General features: G+C 43.8%; 1 protein-coding gene across 4 annotated transcripts; it reads left to right on the top strand.

Moving 5' to 3' along the window:
• The first annotated feature begins 1329 nt into the window (after positions 1-1329).
• CKAP2 (cytoskeleton associated protein 2) lies at positions 1330-16385 on the top strand. 4 transcript variants are annotated; one of them, XM_024570315.4, is made up of 9 exons: positions 1331-1459; positions 2375-2459; positions 6308-6383; positions 6501-7378; positions 7821-8025; positions 9137-9307; positions 10618-10687; positions 14504-14759; positions 15249-16200. In XM_024570315.4, exons 2-9 carry the CDS (start codon positions 2404-2406, stop codon positions 15502-15504), a joined length of 1968 nt encoding a protein of 655 aa, XP_024426083.3. In that variant the 5' UTR covers positions 1331-1459; positions 2375-2403; the 3' UTR covers positions 15505-16200. The 4 variants fall into 4 exon arrangements, with proteins under 4 accessions (XP_045057172.2, XP_045057163.2, XP_024426083.3 ...); XM_045201224.3 differs by having other exon boundaries at positions 6305-6383; XM_045201237.3 differs by lacking the exon at positions 2375-2459 and having other exon boundaries at positions 1330-1459; positions 15249-16385.
• The last annotated feature ends 1307 nt before the right edge of the window (positions 16386-17692 follow it).

The raw sequence follows: 17692 nt of genomic DNA, 5'->3' as shown, positions 1-17692 counted from the left end.
TGGTATAGGAAATAATACAATAATAATAAAACAAGAATAACCTCCGTGTTTCCTGTGCTCACAACTGTAAACCTCTTTTTGCCCAGCCTATGTTTCTGGATCTCTACTGTAGCCTATTGATTTGTTGTTCTTTACACCAATGCCACACTGTCTTGATTGTTATGGCTTTATAACACATTTTGAAATCAGGTGGTGCTAGTGTTCCAACTTGGCTCTCTAACAGAATTGTTTTTCCTCTCTAGATCACTTCCATATCCATTTAAATTTCAGATTGCAATGTCCAGCTGTGGACGCGCTCAGACCTGGGCAAGGGAGGAAGAGATTGCATCCTCCTATCCCTGTTTTTAAAAAAACTTGCCTGAAACCACCCAGCCCAGGCTTAATTCAGTGGCCGGGCAGGGAGAGGAAATGTTATAGGTCCAATGCTTAAAACAAGAAAGGTACAGCCCAGGCAGAACTCCCTAAGTCTCCCCCATACCACCCTCAAAACGTGTCTGGCTCTGAATGATTTTTGTTTTGTGGACTGGGTGTTTGCTAGGCTTTGAGGAAGAGGATAGATATTTTAGATAAGAACTGAAAGATTATGCTAGCACCTTTAAACGCACACCCAAAATCTCTACAACAAACGCTATTTTTAACCTTATAGGAGGATTAAAAAGGAAGGCTCCATCCTCATTTTATCCCTTTCTCTTCCTCTCCTCATTTCTGCATCCGATGACTGCGTAGCACGAAAATAACTTACATCTTGCTGTAATTTCAGTTCCCCTTTGCAAGCTTTGTGGGCAAATAACTTCTGAGCCTGTCCACTCATCGGTAAGACAGGGGATGACGGCGACCTGCTTCAGGAGCTGTGATGCGGCCACAAGTACTGTTTATGAAAGGGAACTACACAGGCTCTCGGTGGGTGGCCGGTGCTTACAGACCCTTCCAGCTCCTTCCAGCTCCTTCCAGCTCCTTCCAGCTCCTCGGTGAACACGCCCACGTTAAATAAGCAACGCGGCCAAACAACCCTTTTCCAGTTCGACTTCCTCAACGGACTGTGGGCGTCTAAAGACTGGTCCCATCTGCTACTAGCAGGGACTCCGCAGGCACACTCCTACCGCGTCCCCAGTCCAAGCCGCAGCGCGTTGTTTTGGTTTGAAAACCGTGGAACCGTCCTACAGCAGCCCTAACAGAAACTAGGAGACGCTGGACGCGCCCAGGAAACCGTAGCTCAAGCCCCGCCCCCCTCTCCCATTGGCCTATTCAATTCACGCCAGCACCAATGGGCGGAGGCGACGGCGCGCCATCCAAAGACAGGCGCCTGCTGGCGTGGGACTGTGCGCGCTTGCTTCGGTCCCTGGCTGCGGAGCGCTCAAGGCGGAAACAGTTGCCCTACTTCGCTCTGCTATGAGCACCCCCGTGGTGCCGCGCGACCTGCAGCTTCCCCCGAGCCAGAGGGCCTAGTTCTCGTTCAGAGGTGAGGGCTGGGGTGGTGGGATCTGCGCCGGCGGCGAGGGGAACTGGGGCGGCGCGGGGGGCGGGGGGGGCCTCGAGCTCAACGGTCAGGACCGTGGGTCCGCAGACTCGCTTCAACCTTGGTTAGTTGTGTGAGACCCCGAACGGGTCCCCTGGCCGCGCGCAGCTGCAGTCCTGATGGAGTGGGGCCCGCGCCGTGGCGGTAATTTGCGGGTTGTGCACTTCGCGCGCCGTCTTTACTGGCCGGCGTGGGTCACTGGAGGCAGAGAAGGGCAGAAACGCGCTGCGTTTATCCAGGGGCGTGTGCGGGCCTCCGGACGGAACCGGCGTCGGGGGCCGGGGGCCGCCTGCATCGCGCGGGGAACGGAATGCGTCCGCGCGGGGCGGCCCCACCTTCTGAGTTGGAGCAGAAGTTCTGGAGAGCTGGGGTGTCTCCTCTGATGCTAACTCTTTAACGCCCCCCCCCCATTATGGAAATCTGGGGTTGGCCAGGTCTTCGGAAGTAATACTGTTGTTTCTTTGGCCTACAAATGAGAAAACAGAACAAAGACAATCTCGTCCAGCTCAATTCTGGTAAATGAGGCTGAACTTGGAGTCTAGTATCTTCATCTCTGCCATTTGATTTCCGAAAGCTTGGCTTTCAGGAACCGTTGCTGACAGTGCTGTTCTCCAGATGCTTCACTGTGAGACAGTGGGTAATGGGAGTCTTGTGCAGCGTGGTTGCGGGACCTTTTATAGCAACGGTCTTGTAAAAATGGGGTTATTTCCCAAAGGCAGTACTGCATTGGGCAAAATTCAGTTACACACTAGATGATGTTAAGTTGGGCATTTGTCGAAGTAAAATCTTCACTTAGTCAGTATTTACTTGATGTTATTACTGTAACTAATGTTGACCTGTAGCTCTTTTATTATTTAGAGCAAAGAAAGCAAAAACTCAAGGAACATATGTTGAAAAGGAAAACTTTTTTTGCATGCAAACAGGAAAATCAGATATTATCCAGGTGAGGTCAAAAAATATTTTTTTTAAATTTCTGATCTGTAAACTTAACATCAGTTCAGAGCTGTCCAATAAAAATGGAATGTGAGCCACTTAATGTAATTAAAAGTTTTCTAGCAGCCACATTTTAAAAGTTCTTTTTTTTTAATGAAATGATATATACAACATCCGATTTAATGTAACATGTCCCTGCGTTGTCATTTCAGCCTGTGACACTTTAAAAATGGAGACACTTCACGTTCTTTTTGGTACTAAGCTTTCCACACTCTCAGCACACCAGTTTGGACTGGCCGATCGGAAGTGCGGAGTAGCCACATGTGACTTAGTGGCCCCGTACTGGATTGATTGCCCAGCATTAGACCATCATTTCTATGTAAACTAATTCACCCTCCAAGAGGAAACAATTTTAAAGCAAAATGTGTATTTTTACCAAAATACTGACTTAAGGTTTATACAGTGCTACAAAGGCCAGTCTTTGTATAATTTATCAAGGTTTTAGTCAGAGCCCACGTGTGTGGTAAGGGGAGTGTTGATCTTTGGGAATTGGCCCTGCTAAATGTTTGAAAATCATTTGTTATTAGTCTCAGTCTTCTATAGGAATATACTTGTACTGTTTTGTTAAAGTTTTAAAAATAGTGCATGGTTGTGATGAAAACAAAAACCTGCACAAGTATAAACAGCAGAAAGTGAAAAGGTCCCCCCACCCTCGCCCTCTGGAGGTAATGCTGGTAACCCCCCAGGCTCTTTCTGTGCAGTCTGAGCCAGTGGGCTGTAGAGGGAGGGCTAAGGACCGGCGGGGTGTGTGAGCCTGCCTCTGCACCTGTAAACCTCGGGGGGCTGCAGGGCCCTTGGGCCCGTTTACTTACATTAAATGGTAAAAAGTGGTACGTGCTCCGCACGTACACAGGCTGAGAGAGAATGCAAATGATAGCGCCGCTGGGGTAGCATGTCCGCAGTGGGCAAAGCTGGGTAAAGACCGTGTGGGTGTTCTGTGAACTGTTTCTGATTTTTCAACTTTATGTAAGTCTGGCATTATTTCCAATTCAAAGTTTTTTTAACTTTACATTTATAAGTTTTACTTTGGAATAAACATTTTCATAAATCCCACAGTTCCTTTTTTAAACCATCCCCCCCAAAAAACTTTTTTTTTTTTGATCTGCATAACTGAGTGGACAATGATACCATATATTGGGATGGGGAAGACCGAGGGCAGAGTGGGGGAATTAGGGGTTCTGTTTTGACCGTGTTAAATTTGAGGCCCCAATAAGGCATCGAAGGGGAGATGCCAAATAGTTACGTGTCTGAAGTTCGAGGGTGAAATTGGGACTGGACGTACAAACTTGGGAATTGTCTGTGCGTAAACCGTATTTGTTTAAAACCCAGGGGTAGGACGAGATTACTAGAGAATAGGCAAAGGGAATGTTAATTCAAATAAGACAGTGACTCAACTTCTTACTTAAATAAAGACTCCCACTGGGTCGTGGGGTCTATAATGATCTTATACACAATCCGAAGAAAAGAAAACTCTGAAACTTTTTCTGGCTTCACCAAGAAACCTCACAAGTACCATATTTACTCATTTCGGAAAACAAATGCCAATGTAAATACTACTTGAACAACAAATTATAAAATAGACAACCAGTCAGTTGCAGCTTCTTAAAATTGAGTTCTTTTTTACAGTCTTTAGTGAGGTATTTTAAGATCTTTTGTTAAGGTAGCCCGTCTGCAGGCAACACTATCATAGCAAGATGGAACAGGACCATATGTTTTCATTTAAGCCTCCACACTGGACAGGTGACTAAGGGAGGTTCGAGTTGAGGTTGACATGCAGTAATGGTTTCAGGTGTACAGCGTAGGGCTTGGACATGTTTATACGATAGGAAATGGTCACCACGATGGGCTGGTCATGCCCCTTGATCCCCTGACCAGTGCTGTCTGTCTTCCCTCCGGCCTGCCCTCTGGCAGCCACCAGCTTGTTCCCCGTGTCTGAGTCTGCGCCTGTCCATCCGAGGATTTTAGTTAGCAGTTAGAAAGGCCGGTGAGAAAGGTCAAGACTAAGGACTGAAGTTCTGTCAGCACTGACAGAAAAAGGGGAGACCCTGAGAAATACAAAGCTAAAAGAAAAAGGCAGAAGAGTTTAAAATTGGAGAGTGGCCTTGAGCCCCAGCGATGGCAGGAAGAAGAGACTGGAAAGAAGTGGACCAGTGAGGCCGGGGAGGGAGAAGGCACTGGGGTCCAGAGGGAGCCAGGGGAGGAAGGTGTTGTGAAGAAAGAATGACTGTCTGTGTCCAGGGCGGTGGAATGCTGAGCAACGTGGAAGTGGGTGCCATTAGGAGAGCAGTGGGGACACGTCCCTGACGGGCACAGAGGAGGAAACGGGCCGTGGGGACGTGGGGACAGCGCAGAGAGGCCCCTTCCGTTGGAGCAGAGTTTTGCTGTACAAAGAAACGAGGCAGGTGCTGGAAGGGACTGTGAAGTTGAAGGCTTTAATGAGACATGATACGCAGTGTTTCTGTGCTGACGGGAATGACCGAGCAGCGGGACAAGTTAATGATGCAGAAGAATAAGCAAATGATCACAGGGACCGAGTCTCTGAGTGGACAGAGGGAGAGCACAGACGGAGAGTCGTACCTTGGACAGCACGGTGGCAGTCTGTGCGTTAGACGGGAGGGGAGCAGAGTGTGGGGTACGGAGGCAGATAGGCTCGCAGTCTTCGGTGGGGAAACACAGGCTAATTCCTACTAAGATTGCTTCGATTTCCTCAGTGAGATAACGTCACAGTGTACTGTAAGCCCAGAATTGATAGAAGCTGAGGTCGATAAATACCTTTATTAGTGAAGGTACCACCTTGGGAGGCACCTGGCAGGTTGACCCTGAGCATCAAACCCCGCCACGCTAGGCCACAGGCCAGGAAAACAGGAGGAGTGTCGGCCACTACAGTAGTGAGTACAGGAGCTTAACCCTGGGAGACGTCGCTGTGCCCTGGGTGACTGGCAAGGCCTGGAAGGAATGGGAAGCCCCTCCACTCGCATATCTAGCTACCACGATGCCCTGTTCAGTAGCACATTCGGGCCCTTCTCTGCCATCGTTGCAAATGTGTGGTGCAAGGCATGTTGAGTTCTGCCTCTTCTCCAAGCGGACTGAGCAAATAGATGTGAAAGTCACCATAACCAAAATGCACAACTAGATAGGAAATTTTGTTGATGCTAAAGCGAACATTTTTTTTTGCATTTTAATATCTCTGAGCTTGGGGTCTGTCTTAGAATCAGTGACATCCAACTGACCCTGTGTTTCCCTTGCGTCACTTGCCGAGAGATTCTCACGGCCGGTGCTGACAGTGTGCGTGTGTGAAACGGAGTTGAAGTCAGATGCATGAGGAGGAATGCTTCGGATATGTACGCAAATGCACTGCCGTGTAGAAACTAAAGTCCGTGTTCTTAATAATCAAGCTATGAGTGTGTGTATGGAAAATTCTAGATTCTTTTTGAGAAGACTTTAAAAAATTTTTTTCAATATGTCTGTTACCAACTAGTTAAAATGAAAACTAACCAGAGAAAGTGCTGCTTAACAAAGGTTTTGAAGACTGGTTTGAATGGCTAGGACAGAGTCGGTTAGAATGAGATTATCGAGTGTTCACATATTCCGTGGGGGGAGGATGTTAAGATTTTAAAGATGTCTTTAAATTCCTCAGCCATCTTGTTTGCACCATTTAATCACCCTATAATAAAAGTTTTGCTTAAAACAAATAAATCTCTTGATTCTTACTTCAGTTTAAAATTATAAAGTCAAGTAATTGTTAATATTCTTTCACCCCTTCCCACCACCCCCAATTTTTTTTTCTTTTTCAAGTAGTGGAAACCAGAGAGTGATGGCATCTGAGGGTCAGGTCCAAGAAGAGACAAAAGTTCTGAAACTTAAGACAAATATGGTAAGATAAGGACATAGTCCTCAAAACTGTCCCTTTCCCCTATTTTCCTTTCCTAACCTCATTTTGAAAGAAGTAAGTTCTGAAATAACTGATTTGTCTCAAATATAACTCTTTTAGGCTGATAAAGAAAATGTCCATAGACCTACAAAGAGCAAAAGTAATATAACAGTGGAGAAAAACTGTATTCCATTAAAATCTTCTAATGAATTAACCAATTCAACTATAGCAATTGATACACAAAACCTGGAGAATAATAATGAAACTCTACAGTCGTTACCAAGTAAGGATGAGCCCCAAGGCAAACGTATGACATTTAGCCGAGCGTTTCACATTAAAAACAATAATAAAAAGAAAGAGGTGAGTACAGAGAAACCAAAGCAAGATGCTAACATACTCAAGAAACCTGTGCTTGGGTCCTATCGTGGCCAGATTGTTCAGTCTAAGGTTAATTCATTCAGAAAACCTGTCCAAGCCAAAGATGAGAGTTCTGCAATGACAAAGAAACTTTCGACCACTGTCCCCAAAGCCACAAAACCCCAGCCTGCAAACACCAGCTGGGTTCCAGTGAAAAGTCACAGAACCTCAGCTGTGACAGCTGCCACTAAATCTGTGAGCACTACGTCTCAGAACCAACAACTTCTGCGTCCTCCCATCAGAAGTCACAGCAGTAATACCCAGGACTCCCTGAAACACGGCGTCAGTAGAGCCTCTGCCCACGTAACAATTCGGAAGGGGTCTCGTGACAAAGAATTACTGCAATCAAATCCAGTTTTATCCAGTGTCAAAACCAGTTCTTCTCAGGAAGGGAAAGGAAATAAGACACTGTCCAGAAGCATCACAGCTGAAATTATAGCCAGGCCTGCTTCATCGTCTAATACTAATGCCAAACGGGTGGAGAAGGCAAAAACCACCGACCAGCAGCGCAGACACACTATAGCAAAAGCAACTATCGATAGTAGATCGGCTCAGCCCAAAGAGACCGCGGAAGAGAGAAGGTGAGTAGACGTGATTGCACTAGCTTCATTTTCAATAGAGTACCACTTCTGAATTTGGTTTATAATTTCCTGGAATGTATGAGAATTTTGTGTGTGTGTGTTCTCTATTATCATATGCAGACAGATTTAAGCAAAGTTGTAAGTGGAACAGTATGGCCTGAGTTACTGTGTTTGAATGTGTTTTATTAGGTTTTATATGACATGAGTTAAAATGCGTAATAAAATTGGGGAAGATTTTATAACCTGTCCCTTTAAAAATTCATTCCTGTGTCTTTGAGCATGTAATTAACACTGATGTGTTTAATGTTTTTTCCTTCCAATTTGTGGACTGTGTGTGGCCGCTAGCACGGAACTCCTTAAAGACCTGAACGAGTTTCAGATTTCCCTCTGATGGTGCTCTCAGGGTACCACAGTAACGTGTATGTACTGCTTCCCTCTGCAGGGCGCGCCTGAGCGAGTGGAGGGCAAGCAGAGGAAGAACCCTGAAAAGGCCTCCCAGCTCAGCAGCTGCCCAGCCTTCGTCTGAAGAGCCGAGTGAAAAGGCGGTGGGGTCCTTCTGGACCACCATGGCAGAGGAAGATGAGCAAAGACTGTTCACTGAAAAAGTAAACAGGACATTTTCTGAATGTCTGAACCTGATTAATGAGGTAAAGTCTTACGTTTGTATAGTCGCTTATAGTTTGCAGATTACCTCCGTAAATGTTATCCCCTTAAACTACGTTGTAGGTCTTTTTTGACCAAGTCAGTGGTGTTACGTAGACTTACTGATGATAATTGTGAGATTATTTCTCTCTAGCTTTTAACGGGCTGCATTTTCATTGAGTTCATAGAAATACTGATATATCAAAGGGATAGATATTTTTTTACTTGAGTTGTGAAGATTGTATTCCTCTATGATGTTAATAATTTACCAAAGACTAGCAATACAGATTAGTGAGTCATTATCACAAGTTAAATTCAAGTTGATTAAAATATTTGCAAGCACTCCCATCAATCTTAACCAACATCGTTCTGGTCTTGAACTCACTGTAATTTTACTGTTTGGACGAAAATTTGACAGGCTATCGTAATTAACTCCAGAATGTTTTCTTTATTTCCTGACTACTCTGTAATCTTGCGTTGGTCACACACCGCTGATAAGCTCCAGAGCGAGACTGAGCACACGGAGTGTGATGTCAGACCCTCCTTAGTCTTTGTGAGCATCTGTACACTTTTCGCAGTTCTGAGGACCAGTGAGAATCACCGTCAGCAAAACCGATTGAATTCTTGCTTCTGCTTAGCTGGAGTTTTTTACTGACACTAGAATTTTTCTGGCCTACTACTAGACTGTATGTAACTCTTACTTACATAAACCATTACAGATTTGTTTAACCTTAGTAACAAACCCTGTCAAATACAATTTTAAAACCTGTAAGCTATTTTTACTCATAAGCATTTGGTGGGTACAAAAATATCTAAATAATTAACAGATGGAATCTGCAATATGTAAGAGGATAAACATAAAGACCAAGTAGAGTGTTAGTCGTTTTTTTGCTAATATTTTTCCCAACTATGATTTTCTTGTGCCTTGTATTTATGCCTGATATGCATCTTACTAACCATTCAGAGTAAGTTTGGGGTAAGAAGCATGATAGTGAATATTCTAATGAATTTTTCTGACACCTTTTTTTCTCACTGATCTTGATTGTAATGAGTTTAAATTAAGTTCATACGTTCTAGGCTAAAAGATACTACTCGCTTCATTTCTTGCTATTTTAGGGATGCCCAAAAGAAGAAATACTGGGCACACTGAATGACCTGGTTAAAAATATTCCAGACGCCAAAAAACTGGTTAGATACTGGATATGCCTTGCACGCGTCGAACCGCTCACCAGCCCTATAGAAAATATTATCTCCATCTATGAAAAGGCCATTCTGGCAGGAGCTCAGGTGAGATTAAAACTTACCGATGTTTGCTTATTACAGTGTAAATTATTCAGAATTATGTGGGACACAGCACAGCATAACTTATAAATTGTGGTTATATATCTAGAAGTAATGAATGTTTAAAGGCCACAAGAATTGCATATTATAAAAGCTGTCTCTTAACCGCTAATATTTGCCCACATCCTAGGAATAATTAGACCTCAGAACATGGATGTGCTGTGGCTGAAATGGACATTTTATGCAATGTGCTGGGAGAAATACTTTAGCACAACTTGTCATTTTGCACCTTTCCTAGTTGAGAAATCTATTGGGGAATTGAATTTTAATATTAACATGTATTTATAAATTATTTACAATGAGTTTTTAAACATTCTTCATTTTAACCTTTCCTTAAGAAAGGTCTACTCATAATAGTCTCAGCAAAGCCAACAGATGCTATTTGACCTTGCACCTGCGTGGGAAAGCAAGTATTCGGTAGATGGTCTCTCGGTGGCTGTTACGTGTAAACACTTTGCTGAAGGGTAATTGTGTTAGGCAGAATCCCACCTGCAAGGGCGGGGTAGGTCCCTACTGCCTGGAAGCAGACGGGTGCTACTTACGGCAGCGTATGGCGGTGTGGCTAGGATGGTAGCCGGAGCTAAGGGTTTGCATAGAGCAGTGGGGTAAAGAGGAAGGTGTGAGCCTGGGCAGAAGTTGGAAAGCAAGGACCAAAATTAGCCCAGGAAATTGAAAGCAGGATGGGCGAGTAGCTTAGGACTAAGTTACAGAGCTAAGAATAAGAGCCAGAGCATCCCACTTATGTAACATCTTGAACATGCCGCGTGAGCGGGCGTGGTAGTTCACAGGAACTCGGGAAGTGTGTGTAATATCTGGCTTACAGTGAACACTTAAGTGGGCTATTCAAAGATGCATTTAATACCATGCGAAACAAAATATAACCGTGCACTTGAATGTTGGAGAAAAGGAGTAAACTATACTTAACACAAATGTCAGTATAATCAGCTCTTCAGTAGATCTTAATAACGTTAATTTGCTACCTGTTTACGAACTTTGTTTACACCAGGCAAGCAGCAGGAGTTACCCAAGGCTGAAGAAAAATTATGGGGGAAACCTTAAACTGATGAAATTCTATCCCTTAAGTTCATTATTATTTTATAAATTGAAAAAGACAGTCGTTTTTCCAATGTGAGTGGCAAAATAAGTGGTCTAAGAACCCCTGCCTTGTTTTAAAACACAAACTTAATCTCTGCATACAACATAGTGCCTTAGAATATGAAACTAATATGTGTCTGCTTCTTTATTTATAAACCAAGCCGATTGAAGAAATGCGACACGCAGTTGTAGATATTCTAACAATGAAGGGTCAAGGAAAAGTTAAACTTGGTAAGTTAGTTTCTTTTGTCTCCTTGAAGTGAATTGTGACTTTATTAAATTTCTTTGCTGAATTATTTTTATTTTACCATTTAAAATTTTTTTAAATATGTAGGTTGATCTTTCCTCATACTTCTGTTGATGTACTCTGGGATTCAGCTTCGTGTAGTACAAAGAATTTTAAGTAGGAGGTCTCCTTCAAAGCCCAGATTTGTCACTGAGTGTCTGTGGAAGGTACCGCTGCAGACCGGAATTTCCTGTTTTAAGATCGAGGCAGTTTACTAGACAAAGAACACGTATGAATGACCCACAGTCATGGACAACAGTGTGGGAACTGTCTGGGAGTGGTGGGGGCGGGGAGGGCAGAGGTGGGCAAAGGGAGGGGAATTAGGACAACTGTAATAGAATAACAATAAAAAAAGTTTTAATTTAAAAAGTTTGATGCAGTTTGAGTAGATGGCCTCTAGAGAGACTTCCTGCCTATTAGATTCTGTGGTGTGTTCTGTGCTATAGAGAAGCCCGTGTAGGAATTCTCTTTGCTAGGAGGAGTAGACGGAGAAGACAGAGGAGATTCCGTAACTGTTAGGTATATAAAATGTAAACATTTTCTAGATTCAGATACAGGCTGTGCCAATTACTATGAATGTTTGCAAGAAATTTAACCCCTTAGCTGTAAAACGGAATAATGTTATCTTCCTCGAGATTCTTGGGACCATTGAATGAAAGGATGGAAGGGTAGGCGGAAGTGGGTTTGTAGTTGTGAGTACACGATCACACCCTGGCGCACGTCGGGAGTTCATTGAACTTTAACCATCACTGACATTAACTAGCTCGGATGAGAGGAGAAATCACGACCTGTGAGTGGGAGCTAATCCGTTCTTTGTTTAGAGCAATTTCTGATTTTTCACTATAGCTCTGTGTCAGCCTATCAGAAATATTTGAGCACCTATTTTACTCCATCATTGCTTGTATCGGGTTATTTTCTTTTGATTAATTTGATTAAAAGTGTCAGTTTGAACTTTTTAAGGCTCCTGATATATGCTGCTACATTGCTTTCTAAAAAATAACCTTACTTTCAAGTAAAAGTAAAGATCATACTGAAATCCCAAGTGTGTTATACACGTTTTGGCTACATGTTTCCTAAAAACTATTCAAGGAGGTTAAGGTGCGTACGGCCGCCTGTGTGCGGGGGCATCGCATGCTGGCACTGCGCTTGGTTCGACAGTGGGTATTCCAGTTTCCGGTTGCTGCTAACATGCCCCCAAGGGAACATGCAGAAGATGCATGTGATCTGATCTTACTGGGTACCGTTAGTGAAGGAGCTTGGGAAGGCATGGTCAGGGAACAGGAGGAGACACAGGGAAGTCTGCTGTCCACGAACAAAAGGAGCAAACTCTGAGAACAACCCAGCCTGGCTAAATGGGTGAAGGGGCCCACAGGCGTAAACCGCTGGCTGTAAAGTACACTAGCCGTGGGGGTGACGCGCAGCGTGGTCACTGCAGTTGACACTGTACTGCATGTTTGAAAGGTGCTAAGGGAGTAGATGCTAAAGGTTCCATCACTAGAAAAAGCTGATTTTGTAACTACGGGGACAGATGTTAACCGGACTTACTGCAGTGGTGATTTCACAATTGTGTAAGTGCTGAATCATTATACTGTACACCTGAATCCAATAAAATGTTATATTTCAATTACACCTTTGTTTTAAAGAAAATTAATAAAAAGAATAATCCTGTGTCTTACACGCTAAAGACAGCAAATTAGAAATAAGAATTTCATTTTAAAAGCCTTATTATTCTCACTGGCTCTAGAGATAGGTAGAAAGAGAAAACAGTATTTGAATCCTATCCAGTTCTCTGTCCTATTTGTCCTTAGTGGAATAGGACTCGTTGGCGGGATCTTTTCTAGCAGGTAGAATGTCCGTCTGGATGGAAGGAGAAGTGCCGTCAGCAAACCCTGGGCTCTCTGCAGTAATAAGAGAGACGGCACCGCTTGTGCCTCTGACACCTGGGTCCCAGTGTTCCCTAAGCGTCGTCTTCCCTTTGGCTCCCTTTCTCAGTGACTGCCACCGTCCACTTCTCCACAGGAGAAATCTTGGGATCCTGTTTCACTCCCTCTTCCCCTCATCCTTGCCCCTGTTCCTGAGTCAGTCAAGTTCAGTTTAAATCCGTAAGCGTCTCTGAAAGTCCACCTGTTTCTCTTCGTCCTTACCCTTACTCCTCTCACCGCCTGGCCCGCCACCCGTTCCCGCACTGCAGCAGTGGTCCCCCGACTTGCCGGCCCCTCTTGCCCTAATCCGCTCCCCACACTGTGATCAAAGTGCCCCCGCTCCCCTGCTTGAATTCCTGCCTCCCGCCTCTTGGCACTCTCCCACTCCTTCGCATCCCTGAACTTCTTTCTGTACTTTTCTTCTTTTCCTGGAAGGGGCTGTACTACCTGTCTTGCTTCTGAGTCTATCCAAGCCAGTCTTCTACTCCTCACAATTCTGCTGTATCCTTTAGACCTCAGTTCAAAGGTCTTCTTGGGGGGTAGCCTTCCCTTTCTTCCCCACCCAGCTAGATTAGATGCACCTGTTTGTGCTCCCTGTTTCATCTCTGTACAGTAATTAATGCACTTGAGTGCTTGTTTGTCTTGTCTTTTAAACTGTCAACTGGATGGACAGGGCCAGTGTCTGAGCTCCCTCAGCGGCGTATCCCCGTGCCTGGCATATGTCAAGCACGTGAATAGATACCTGCTGAGTTAAAGCAGCCCTGTCCCCCCTCCCCACTTCAACGTCGTTTCACTAGAAGAACCACAGTTAGCATATCACGTAACTGAGACTTAGTAAAAGTCTCTAATAGTTCCTCATAATCAAATCTAGAGGTCTTTCCAGCTGGATGGATTTGCCAGATGTCTCACGAGTATTTTACATCTAATAAATACACTGAACCTTGTCTTTCCTCATACCACCATGTCTTCCTCCCAGAAAAAGAAAAAAATTTTTCCTCTGTCATTAAAGACTCCAAAGTAAGAAACTTTTGAAGGGATGCCCCTTACACGTACACACATTCAGACATACACATGCATTCACTTACTAACTCCCAGCTCAGAAATAACTCTTACCTCAGGCTCTTCCTTCTTCCCGCCCTGCTCACACCAGTATAGCAGCTGTGTCTTCTCACCACCACAGGTTCAAAACCACCCTTCATTGTGACCAAACCTAACTGTAGCTCCGTCTCGCGGTGAATTTTTTTCTTTTTGCCAAACTTACTGCATATGAAGTTCATTATACTCGACCCTTCCCACCTTTCTGAATTCATCACCTCCGTACATCCTGACCTTGGTCCTCACTTAATATTCTGAACACACTGGCCCTTTAATGTTGTCTTAATTTTCTCTTTTTTTTTTAACTTCATACCGAGATTATCTTCCTTGGTCTTATCAGGTATTCATTTTTCAAGACCCAGCTTACGTGTCACTTGCGAAGTCTTCCCTAGCCATCTCCCTGTCCCACAAGCCAAGTTAGATGTTCCTGTTTATGGGTTCTTAACTCCTTTATAACCTTTTTATTGTTTTATACTTATCTTCAAGCGTGTTTCTTCCGTGGAATGTGAACTTCTTAAAGGACGGGTGATTTCATTGTTACATTTGTATCTATAGCCCTGCACACAGGTGTTAGTAAATAGTGCTAAACAGTTATTGACAGCCTTTGCTTAGGGAAAGTAATGGTTAGGAGAGGGCTTGGTTCTTTTACTTTGAACATCTGGCTCACTGTGAATAACATTCATGTCTTCTGATTTTGGTTTTCAAATTTGACCAAAAGCATAACCTATACATGTATTCCTATAGGAGGAAACTTGGAGGAGGCTTGTGCAACCAAGGAACCAGTCCAGGAAGTCAGCCCTGGAGATGCTGGTGTTCATGCGGAGCCAGGAAACCCTGAAATGGAAAGTAAACATCACAGGAGTGTGGCATTTCAAGACGGTGAGAAAGAGCAAGTCGACAAAGCCAAAGGTCCAACCAGTGGTGTTAAAACCCCCAATACAGAAACTAGGAATAGTTGCTTAATTAAATATAATGTGTCCACTACACCATACTTGCAAAGGTAAGCTTTTAAAATGCAATGGGCTATGATTTACGCTTAGGATTAATAAACATGGTCGTTTAAAGTCTTTAAGGTAGCTTTCGGATAGAACTGTTTGTTAATAGAAGGGTTTCAAACAAATTGGATGTCATTGGGCCATCACCTTTTAAATACTGTATTTGCTTGCTTTTCCTCAAATACTGCTACTTTGAAAAAGGAAATTTTTATGTCACTTTATTTAATTGCTGTTTGTGTATTATTGGTAACAGTAAGTTTTTGAAATTCAAAAGTTAGCCACTTCTACAGATATTTGCGTATCGATTGTGCATAAGCCGTAACAAATTTGGAAAAGGAAAAGTTCCTTATTTCAAGGAGCTTGCAGTGCACCCCTCTCTGAGATAAACAGTCACATGGTTATACAGTCATGGGTCGATAAGTGGCATCAAAATGCACAGTAAAAATGTTAGCGTGCTTTTTAACTCTGGGAATCATTTTGTGGATTTTTTTTAGCGTAAAAAAGAAAATGCAGTTTGATGAAATAAATTCTACCCTTAAAGAGCTCAAGTTTCTAACACCAGTTAGACGTTCTCGACGGCTTCAGGACAAGACTTCCAAACTGCCCGACATGCTGAAAGACCATTACCCTTGTGTGTCTTCGCTGGAGCAGCTAACGGAGTTGGGGGACGAAACTGACGCTTTCATATGCCGCCCCAACGCGGCCCTGTGCCGCCTGTGTCCGGAGACGGAGACGGCGTCCGAGCAGTGAGACCCTGATGAGGAACGGGGTTGTCATTATCCCTGGGGTCCTCGTTCGTCTGTCCTGGCCTCATGTGTCTCTTAGGTCAGGAGTTGGCCAGGTGCCTAGGTCTTCACCCTTTACCGACACTGTCACTGCCGCAGGCATGGCGGGCGCTGTCCGGGTCCAGGAGCCCGTCCTGCCTCCTCGATCTCAGACTCCTGTGTTCTCCGAGGTGGGGGCGTTGGCCGGCTAGTTTAGCTGTACCTTTAACGATAACTAACAAGTGTCCTTCTAGTTTTGGTGGTATTTCTAAAATAACTAGTAGTTAAACTTGCTTTGTAACGTAAAAACTGAAGTGTTAAATCACGTCCCCCAAAGCGTGATAGTTACCTACTATAAAGTGCTCTCGTCCCCACACACGTGTCATTAATAAAATTGTGTCTTTGAACCAACATTCAAATGGCACATCTCTGCCAATTCTACGTTCACTGCGTTCGATTCTGCTGACTGCGTAGTTGACTGTTAGATAACTTTAAAACTGTAATATGGAAGATCACATACGTTAAAAATCACACAGGCTCATTTTGTTCATATATTCGTTTGTGTAATAGCACCTCCTATTGTCTTCACATGTTCTGAGTAGAATTTTTATTTTTAAACTATGCCTAACATGTAAGCAATAAATTAAAATATCTACATAGTGATGTTTCGATGTCATTTATTTCAACAAACATGAAATGCGGTTTAACCAGTGAATAAATTCAAACCTTGCCTTTGGAAATGTATAGTGGTATTTGACTTGAGGTTTTCAGCACTTAAAGTAAATATGTGCTTAATGGTTACTTTCTTTTGAAAAATAATCTCTGAAATTGTACCCTCATTTTACCTTAATCATTTAGTTTGTTCTTTTCATCCTTTGTACAAGTGGCACAAAATATGCCATTTTGAAATAAACTTCAAGCTAGCTTACACTCTGAGCTTTTTAATACCTATAACATAACATTCATTTAATCATAAAGCATAGCTTAAAAAACCCCTGTAAAGTAGAACTTGAGATAAACTGTTCTATAATTGGACAAGTTTTATGGAGTGTTTTCCCCCTCCGTTAACTGAGGCAAAATTTCTCTCTAGACAGTCATAGTTCTAACGTTTACAAACAAAGGTTGAAGTCCTTTTCAGATGCCTAAGAACAGGCACCTGTGGGACCTAGGGTTCGTTCCAAGCTAAGTATCTCCATGGTGCGTGAGCTTTGTGTTTCAAGAGCCCTATATTCAAAATCCCAGCTCTTGCCTTTCAATAATATGTGACCGTGAAGATGTTACGTAGTGGAAACGGACCTTTCTGAAGGGTGGAGAGAATCCCCTCTGGTCATTCTGTACCATGTTATCTGCCCATCCCCCTGGGGGATTGGCCCAAATGACACCAGACCCAAGCTGGACGGTCAGGGTCCTTCCCATAATAAGTGCTTGGAGTCAGGACCGAATTAGACTTGCCTATGTAGTCAGACCCGATACATATCAATGTGAGGCCCTGGGCGACCATATAAGCACAGGTGTCCAAGCTTTTGGTGTCTCTGGCCCACACTGGAAGAAGAGTTGTCTTGGGCCACACATTTAATACACGAGAAAATAAATCTCACAAGTAAATTAACAATTTTGGGCCACATTCACAGCCACCCTGGGCTGCACATGGGCTGCGGGTTGGACACGTCTGAGGAGCTGTGTAGCGAAGGTCAGCAGTTAATGGAACTAGGAAGTAACTACCCAGGGAAAAAGCAGAGACTGCGGCCTGGGGTTTTCCTTTGTCAAGGAAGCCACAGGCTTAGGATGTGACTACCGGCCATGACTGGCCCTTAGTTGGAATCTTTATCTTCAGACCGCCCCAGGCGTTACTTTCAGTCTCTTGTTTGTAAAGCCCACGATGCAGGCCTCCCCTGAGCCGGTCAGGTTTACTCTGGGGCCCCTTTTACGTCCACACATTTTAAAAGGCTCATGATTAAATTGGGCCCACCAAAAAATCCCCAAATAATCATAGTTTAAAGTGAGCTTCTTGGCAACTTTAATTCTATCTGCAAGCTTAATTCTTCTTCGCTATGTAACTGAATTCATGTACAAATTCCAGGGAGTGGAGCGTGTACATTTCTGGGTGGGGCGTCATTCTGCCCCCCACACTTGCCCAAGGTCATGGCCAGTGAGCCGAGCGCCTGAAACTTAAC

The sequence above is a fragment of the Desmodus rotundus genome, chromosome 13 (genome assembly GCF_022682495.2).
Source record: "Desmodus rotundus isolate HL8 chromosome 13, HLdesRot8A.1, whole genome shotgun sequence".
Lineage (NCBI taxonomy): Eukaryota > Metazoa > Chordata > Mammalia > Chiroptera > Phyllostomidae > Desmodus > Desmodus rotundus.
The sequence above is the reverse complement of the archived record's forward strand: the minus strand, read 5'-3'. Positions and strand labels throughout refer to the sequence as shown.